At 34.9% G+C, this 9,336-nt stretch overlaps 1 protein-coding gene across 1 annotated transcript; it reads left to right on the forward strand.

The window, feature by feature from the left end:
• Positions 1-2,048: 2,048 nt before the first annotated feature.
• LOC18429855 (low affinity inorganic phosphate transporter 4) lies at positions 2,049-6,497 on the forward strand. Its single transcript, XM_006839130.2, has 2 exons — positions 2,049-2,430; positions 4,971-6,497. Exons 1-2 carry the CDS (start codon positions 2,049-2,051, stop codon positions 6,149-6,151), a joined length of 1,563 nt encoding a protein of 520 aa, XP_006839193.1. The 3' UTR covers positions 6,152-6,497.
• The last annotated feature ends 2,839 nt before the right edge of the window (positions 6,498-9,336 follow it).

Consider the following 9,336-nt stretch of genomic DNA (forward strand, 5'->3'; position numbering starts at 1 on the left):
TAATGAGGCATTATTATGAATATTACGAGAGAGAGAAAGTGAAATTCGTTGAAGAGAGAGAGAAACTTACTAGTGAAGAGAGAGAAGACCCCATCATTGGTATGATGGACTTATGATGGTTTTAAAGAGAGAGAGAGAGAAAGAGAGCTTTTATTCATGTGATACATGTTGCTTATGTGTCTTTTATTTTATTATATTCTTAAGTGTATGTGCTTTCTCATGACACATCAACAAATTGATGGATTTATGATTGACACATCATTAAGAGGAATGACACATCTCCACAAGAATTTTATTCTTAATTTATTAGTATTTTGGTGTAAAATCGTATTAGTGAAAAAGATAGTCCTTATGGTGTATTTTGACACAATGGACTATCGCTCTAATATTTCTTTATGTAAATATTTTATTTTATCATTAGTACTATTATTATTATTATTGTTATTGTTATTGTTATTGTATTTATTACGATTATGACTATTGTTGTTGTTGTTGTTGTGTACAAGGAGAACACAATTAGTTATCACCATCTTATGTGAAATTTGATAGCTTGGTGTGTCACAAAGTTCGAGAAAATTATCTTTACACTTTGAGTTTGGTAAATGGAATAAATGTATCTACCCAATTTCACATCCAATGGTCAAGATTAATTGTAACCACCTTATACAAAAGATAAATGGTATTTTTGAATACTTTTCCTTTCATTTAAACTCCAGTTTTTTAACCTCATTTAGATGTGTTTTGTTTAATTGTACTTTAAATTTAATTTTTTTCCTATTTTTTGGGTTTTTTTTTGTATTTTTAAAATTTTAACATTTTTTTTGCTGCTACAGTACTCGGCCCTACTTGGGCCAAAGGTGGTGATGATCACCCCGGAGTATGCGTTCGGCTCAAGCATAGGATGAGTACTCGGCCCGAGCTGTGGTTTTGAACACTAGCGGTTAGCACAAGGCGTCTTAAAAAGTGAAGCCGAACCTCAAAACCTTGTCCACCATAGAGCTATAAGCATCATAAACTCTTATAGTCTTATGAATATCGATTTTCACTCTTTATTTTGAAATTTAGAGCTCCAAAGAAAAGTGTAGATTTGGCGGATTTTAAAAATTTAAAAATAGATAGTCCAAATTATTGTTATGAGGATTACACAAACCACTAAATAAGTAAGGAGTCTGGTCTAGTCAAAATGGTCTGACTATGGGTTGAACCAGTTAGAACGGATTTTAAAATATAAAGACAAAAGATGAGTAATAATCTAAAGCTATAAGATACATTAGAAAAGCGTCGTCCAACCCTATTTGACAAGTTGAAATGGTCTAAACTGGCTTTGTTTATCAAACTTGATTTTTAATTTGGACTAGATCAGCTAATGTGCAGGTCAGTGATCTAACATGTTCAATCGTCGATAAGTCCTTTATAACTATAGTACAAATAATGTCATACAAAGTTAGTGCAAGAAGAAACAGCGGATTCCAAGGCAACATAAATTGATTGGGCCACCAATTTTAAATTTGGTGGCTCCCTTGACATTGCCATTCTTTCATGTTTACATGGAGGCCAATGAAGTTGCATATTTACTGGTTAAGTGGGGAGTGTCCATGAATTTTTTATTTGTTTCCGATGATGTAACCTCTCTTTGAATAATTACATAATCTAGAATAATAATAATAATGTCTTACGAAGTGCACTACTTTTAACATTTCAAATCATTTTCATTTGAGTCCAAAATTGTTAAGATAGAGGCGATCAATTTGAGAGTTTCAAAACACCGAAACCGCTTTTTTCGAAATGGTTTGATGTATAGTTCGAATTTTTATCGTAAATATATTACCCTTTAATTAATGAATAGATTCCCAAGCAACATGGGAAAATAAAGGCCTAAAGACTAAGTAGCCAGCATAGTTATCTCCACTCACCCTCGAAACATTAAGGAATATCCCTTCCCTTGTGTTTCATTCCATTACCACTCTTGAAACAAACGCCCCCATCTCAACTATAAGTAAGAGACACTGTAAACACAGTTGCCATAACATGCACGCAGGCAGGCAGCCATGAATCAGGACAACCTTGCAGTGCTAAACGCCCTCGACTCGGCACGCACGCAATGGTACCATATCACTACGATCGTTATCGCAGGCATGGGCTTCTTCACAGACGCCTATGACCTTTTCAGTATATCCACTGTGTCGAAGCTCTTGGGGCGCCTCTATTACTATGACCCAAAATCCTCTAAGCCGGGCAAGATTCCGGACCCTGTGAACAACTTTGTCATAGGTGTGGCTCTTGTTGGGACCCTGACAGGGCAACTGGTGTTCGGTTGGCTTGGTGATAAGCTTGGTCGGAAGAAGGTGTACGGTGTCACCCTCGCCCTCATGGCGGGCTGCTCAATATGCTCCGGGCTGTCTTTCGGTTCCACTCCCAAGTCCGTGATAGGTGGGGAAGTGCATTTTCTAGATTCTTATTATGTGCATTCTTGGGTTGAACTGATACTGTGTTTCCCAAATTTTGGAGTGGTTGTTCTGACATGCACCACTCCCTCCTTGCTCTCAGCAACAATTTACTGAGGTGTTTTCAAAAACTTGTAATAGACCATTACAGGTACTTTGAATTCCGGACCAACATAATCATAGAATGCTTCATAAATGAAACCTCCATCTTGTTTCACCTATGATAGAATTTCTCTACTATTTTAAGTGCTCGTCAAAACCTTGTTAAGTCAAATTTTAGTTATGTTAAAACCTGATTATTCAAGTAGAACTTGTTTGGATGGCCTTGAATGGTCAAGTTATGCAAATCTCATGGCTCATCTTTTTTTTTGCATAACCTGGTTTGCTATTGCACAAAGAGAAAAAACATATCAAACTTCAAATTTTGAGATAGTTTCTCCCTAAAAAGTTTGAGATAGTTTCACCTCTAAAAAAATTAAATTTTGATATAGCTTCTCTCTCCAAAAATTTTAAGACAATTTCTCTCTATGAAAATTTAAAATTGACAATTTCTCTCTCAAAAAATTTCGAGATCATTTCTATCTCTAAAAATTTTCACATAGTTTCTCTTTCTAAATTTTGATATAGTTTTTGTCACTAAAATTTTAAGATACTTTTTCTCTAAAAAACTTAAAATTTTTGTCTCTAAAAAATTTTAGGTAATTTTAGCTCTAAAATTTGATATAGCTTCACTCTCTAAAATTTTAAGTTACTTTCTCTCTCTAAAACTTGAAATTTGATATAGCTTCTCTCTCTAAAATTTTTGAGATAGTTCTCTCTAAAAAGTTTCAGGTTGTTTCTCCTCTCTAAATTTTGATAGTCTCTCTCTCTCTAAAACTTAAAATTTGATGTAGTTTCTCTCTCTAAAAAAATTGAGATAATGTCTTTGTTAAACAAAAATTTGAGATAGTTTCTCTCTAAAACATAAAATTTGAGATAGTTTCTCTCTGTAAAAAATTTGAAGTAATTTCTCTCTCTAAAATTTGATATAATTTCTTTCTCTAAAATTTTAAGATACTTTCTCTCTCTAAAATTTAAAATTTGAGATACTTTTTTTCTCTAAAAATTTTGAGATAATTTCTCTCCAAATTTTTTTGGATAGTCTCTCTCTCTAAAATTTGATATAGTTTCTCTCCCTAAAATTTTAATATAATATTTCTCTCTAAAACTTGAAATTTTGAGGTACTTTCTATCTCTAAAATTTTTTATATAGTCTCTCTCTAAAAAATTAGGTAGTTTCTCTCTCTAAAATTCTATATAGCTTTGCCCTCTAAAATTTTACTATACTTTCTTTCTAAAACTTGAAAATTGAGAGAGTTCTCGCTCTAAAATTTTTTTAGGAAATTTATCTTTCTAAAATTTAATATAGTTTCTCTCTTTAAAATTTTAAGATACATCTTCTCTCTAAAACTTGAAATTTGAGATAGTTTCTCTCTCTAAAACTTTTGAAATAGTTTCTCTCTCTACAAAATTTCGGGTAGGTTGTCTCTCTAAAATTTAATATAGTTTCTCCCTTCAAAATTTGAATATACTTTCTTTATCTAAAACTTAAAATTTGAGATACTTTCTCTCTCTAAAAATTTTGAGATAGTTTCTATCTAATACTTTTTAGGTAATTTATCTTTTTAAAATTGAATTTAGTTTCTCTCCCTCTAAATTTTAAGATACTTTTTCTCTCTAAAACATTGAATTTGATATAATTCATCTCTCTAAAATTCTTGAGATTGTTTCTCTCTCTAAAAAATTTCAAGAAATTTCTCTCTCTAAAACATTAAATTTGATATAGTTCCCCTCTCTAAAATTCTTGAAATTGTTTCTCTCTCTAAAAAATTTCAAGTAATTTCTCTCTCTAAAATTCTATATGGTTTCTCTCTAAAATTTTAAGATATTTTATCTATCTTAAACTTAAATTTTAATATAATTTCTCTCTCTAAATTTTTTGAGAAGGTTTCTCTTTCTAAAATTTTAAGATATTTTTCTCTCTCTAAAACTTGAAATTTGATAAAGTTTCTCTCTCTAAAAAAATTGAGATAATTTCTTTCTCTAAAAAATTTCAATAGTTTCTCTCTATAAAACTTGATATACTTTCTCTTTCTAAAATTTTAATATACTTTCTCTTTTTTGTACTTAATTTGAAGTAGTATCTCTCTCTAATTTGTGGGAATGTTTTGGCAAAATTAATTATATTTAATAAAGTGGGCAGCTCCAGTGTGTGAAAATAGTAGCAGTTCCAGCTCTAGTGTGTGAAAATAGTATTATCATCATCAATTGTATTATATCATAGTCTCTCTCTATCTTTAGACAAAGTCATGTTTGATAACCCAATTATTTTTTAGATTTTGTGTATTTATGTTTTGCCCTTTTCTTTCGCTTCCAGAAAACATGATTATATATCAAAAAATTTATGAAAGACATGGTTTTGGATACCCTTGGATACAAAGGACCCATTAGTTCTTATCGATTAAGAATTATTGATGTCTATTCCAGGAACACTGTGCTTCTTCCGGTTCTGGCTCGGGTTCGGCATCGGTGGGGACTACCCCCTCTCGGCCACCATCATGTCGGAGTATGCCAACAAGAAGACACGAGGTGCGTTCATTGCAGCAGTTTTCGCTATGCAAGGGGTTGGGATCATCACTGCGGGACTTGTGGCTATGATTGTCTCTGCTATCTTCAAGCATGCATACCCAGCACCATCATTTCAAGAGAATAGAGTGATGTCAACCCAGCAGCAAGCTGATCACATGTGGCGCATTGTGCTCATGCTCGGTGCCTTGCCTGCCCTTCTCACCTTCTACTGGCGCATGAAGATGCCCGAAACCGGTCGCTACACCGCCATCATCGCCGGCAATGCCAAGCAAGCTGCCGCAGACATGGGTCGGGTCCTGAACATAGAGATCGAAGAAGAGCCCGAATACTTATCCCAGTTCAAGGCCAACAATGATTACTCATTGATGTCTAGGGAATTCCTCCGAAGACACGGGCTCCACCTGGTGGGAACCATGACCACTTGGTTCTTGCTAGACATCGCATTCTATAGTCAGAATCTGACACAGAAGGATATCTTCCCGGCGATTGGGCTAGTCAAGAAGGCCGTCGAAGTTAACGCCCTGGAGGAGGTGTACATGACATCCAGGGCCATGTTCGTGATCGCCATGCTCGGGACATTCCCTGGTTACTGGGTCACTGTTGCCCTCATCGAGTCACTCGGCCGCTACAACATACAGCTCATTGGCTTCTTCATGATGTCCCTCTTCATGCTAATCACGGGGATTAAGTACAACTACCTCAAGGAACATAATCACACATTGTTTGCCATTCTATACGGTCTGACGTTCTTCTTCGCAAATTTTGGGCCGAACAGCACTACATTTGTGCTGCCGGCAGAGCTCTTCCCTACGAGGATACGGTCAACATGTCACGCCCTCTCGGCCGCTTCCGGAAAAGCGGGGGCCATGGTGGGTGCCTTCTGGGTTCAATCTTATACACTAGATGGTGACCCTGGGAAGATACAGAAGTCGATGATCATACTAGCCTTCACCAACATATTGGGCTTCTTTTTCACTTTCCTGGTGACTGAGACTAAGGGCCGTTCACTGGAGGAAATTTCAGGGGAGGCCCGAAACAACGAAGTCAATCGAGCCGAAAATGATTCACGCAGCAAGTGATCAACATCATCATCTGTTGCCTCCATGGTGCCTCCCGTCCTGTTATCCATATGATGCTTTCATAAGATATCTCCTGGGTCACGAATAAGATGTGAATGCGGTTGCGTGATGTATGTGATTGCAGAAGTGTAGGGTTTGGTATGCAGGTGTACTCTGTGCTCTCTCTTTTTTTTTTTTGTGTTTATAATGTTATATCAGGACAATAGCAAGAATGGAACTCCAGATGTATGTTGTTAGGCCTAGAGTGAATGTGTTTAACGGATAATGTCGGGGTACAATCCTATACTTTCTTTTGTCACCATTCCTCCTATTTTCATAAATGCATAATGGGAAAATCTATAGGAAATGCTCCATATTTTTCCAAAATTTAAGTAGAGGTCCTACCATGCTTCCCCCCCCCCCCCCCCTTCCCTCCCGCTTAGTTTTATCCCCCGTTTCGATGTCAGCGACATGGGGCTAGTTTTTCTTTTTATTCATATTATTTTTTTGATTCAGTTGAACTCTAGGGCTAGGCAATAGCTCGTATATTTGACAACCCCAAGTCTAGATCGGTTCAATGTTTGAAACATCAAACCCTGCAATAATAATAATTTTAGAGGTATTGGACATTCTGAATTAAAAGAAAAATAAAGTGTAGGTCCAGTGTTCCACAAATAAATCCAAATTAAGATATTTTGACTTTTTACCATCCGGTGACATGCAAATGAACCCTAACGTTTTAGCATCCCTATAGTTTGAGATAATAAAAAACTAAAAGAAAAAAAATAAGATCTGATATCACTAACATCAAACTAAGAAGCAAAACTAGAAAATTTTGTGAGAAAGTAGAACCTTATTGTAAAAATAAAAAAAATTTATTCCACTAGGTAATACTGGAAATGTTTTCTAGTGCTAGTTGGGCTTGATTTCTCGTCATCCCGATTCGGCCGGATATAGGTGACCCGATGTAACAATCCTAAAAAAAAAAAACAGGAGAAAAGATGCTTTTAAATAGGTGATGGTCTGTTTGAGTATGATGGTCCTTGAGGACCATCACTATTTCAAAAACTTTTACTTCGTTTAACTTTTGCTTGCCTGTTTTGCTTGCTTGCCTTTGCCTTTACTTTTCTTTTGCCTGCTTTTGCCTCCTGCTGCTTGCAGCTGGCAACATCCTTTAGCGGACGTGGTTTTCGTATGATAAAAGTAGACTTTTAACGCGACACCTCAGGTATGAGGTAGAGCGTAATAAAACAATATAATAATACGTTATAAGAATTTAAATAGGGGATGTGAGCACTCCCACCCTAAAACAAAATTTTGAGATCTCTCTCTCTGATCGAAACAAAGTGAACTTCTCTCTCGAACCGAATTCTTTTATCGGAAGCTCCCTCTCAAATAATTATGGATAAGTGACATCGTCTTTCTGAAAAATAGTCTATTTTTAATAAATAGTGATATTTCTGTCCAGGATCTTTATTTTATAAGTTTTGTGTGTAAGTGACATCGTCTTTCTGAAAAATAGTCTATTTTTAATAAATAGTGATATTTCTGTCCAGGATCTTTATTTTATAAGTTTTGTGTGTAAGTGACATCGTCTTTCTGAAAAATAGTCTATTTTTAAGAAATAGTGATATTTCCGTCTAGGATCTTTATTTTATCAGTTTTATGTGTAAGTGACCTCATTGTCTCGAAAAATAATCCATTCTTTTTAAAAATAAAATGAAATAATTATTTCTGCTTATTATCATGAATTTTTAGGCGCGATAAATTTTATGCGCACGTGACCTCATTATCTTGAAAAATAATCTTTTTAATAAAAATTGTGATATTTTATCTATGTTAGAAATTTTGAATGCTGTAAATTAGAAAAAATAAATTTATTTATTTTTCTTGTCTATTGTTAGAAATAAATGTGATATTTCTGCTTTTAGTAAAATTGTGATATTTCTTTCTATTGTTTTGAATATTTAGACATTGTAAAAATTCATGTGCAAATGACTGCCTTATTATTTAAAAATTGACATTTTTTTGCAATTGATTATAGTATTGTTGTGAAATGTTTATTTGTGAATTGATATTCCATAATTTGTGATAATTTCGTATTCTTGAATTTTTATAAGAGTTTTTCTATACATATTAAATTGGCAATTATGCTAGAATGCCTTTACAAACTGCTACCTTTCTAAATTTGAGACCAAAATATTTGATTGATTATTTTTGAAATGTTATAAAGAGTGACTGTTATTAATGGTTTAAGTGAAATTCATATTAATGGTTTCAGTGATATGTTGAGTACATGATATTGCTGCTTTCGAATGTTTAAAGAGATTTAGAAATAATTTAAGTATGCAAGTGGACTCATCCGGTTCGCCGGTGAGGTATAAGTGGACCTATCTGGGACGCCGGTAGGGTTTAAGTGGACTCATCCGGTACGCCGGTGAGGTATAAGTGGACCTGCAGGGATTAAGTGGACCTATCTGGGACGCCGATAGGGATTAAGTGGACCCATCAGGACGCTGATGGGGTATATAGGTGACCTACTTGGGACGCCAGTAGGGTATTTTGTGAAATCCTTTGAATTATGTATTGCCGTTAAAAGTATTATAAGCATTTCAATTACTCGGATTAGACTTAATTATGCATTTATTGAAAATGAAACTGTTGATGCATTTCTGTTAATAGATCTCATTTTGGAAAATATTGATATCTTTCAATCATGATTATTTTTAGGATTATGATGATCACTTACTGAGTAGCCAAACTCATCAAACTATGGTAAACATTTTTTCAGGATAACTGCGGATTCATTTTGAGTGATAGTCAAGATCAACCTTGGAAGATACTGTTGTTGTACTAGCTTTCTTTATTTACTTTGTAAGACCTCGCCACTGTAAATTTGTCGTATCAATAGATGTATATATGTTTTGTCCGTCACATCTCAGGAATAATAGTATTGTAAATTCTTGGGGTGTGACACCCCGATTGGAGGAATCCTCTCTTGAACAATCGCATGGCCTACAAGCATGTATGTGCATGTGCATGTAGTGCAGATAGGAACCAACAAAGAGAGAGATTCTAATTGACAAAGAAGGGCTCGAGCACCTACCTCGTCGTTTGGGTTTGGGGGAAGCGTCTAAGCGATTTGCCATCTTAGATGATTTCAAAATCCCTACGGCTGTCTTTGCAGTGCAGTTTGAATTCGGCTC

Source organism: Amborella trichopoda, chromosome 1 (genome assembly GCF_054954075.1).
Source record: "Amborella trichopoda isolate Santa Cruz 75 chromosome 1, AtrichopodaSantaCruz75HAP2 v2.0, whole genome shotgun sequence".
In the NCBI taxonomy this organism is placed as follows: domain Eukaryota; kingdom Viridiplantae; phylum Streptophyta; class Magnoliopsida; order Amborellales; family Amborellaceae; genus Amborella; species Amborella trichopoda.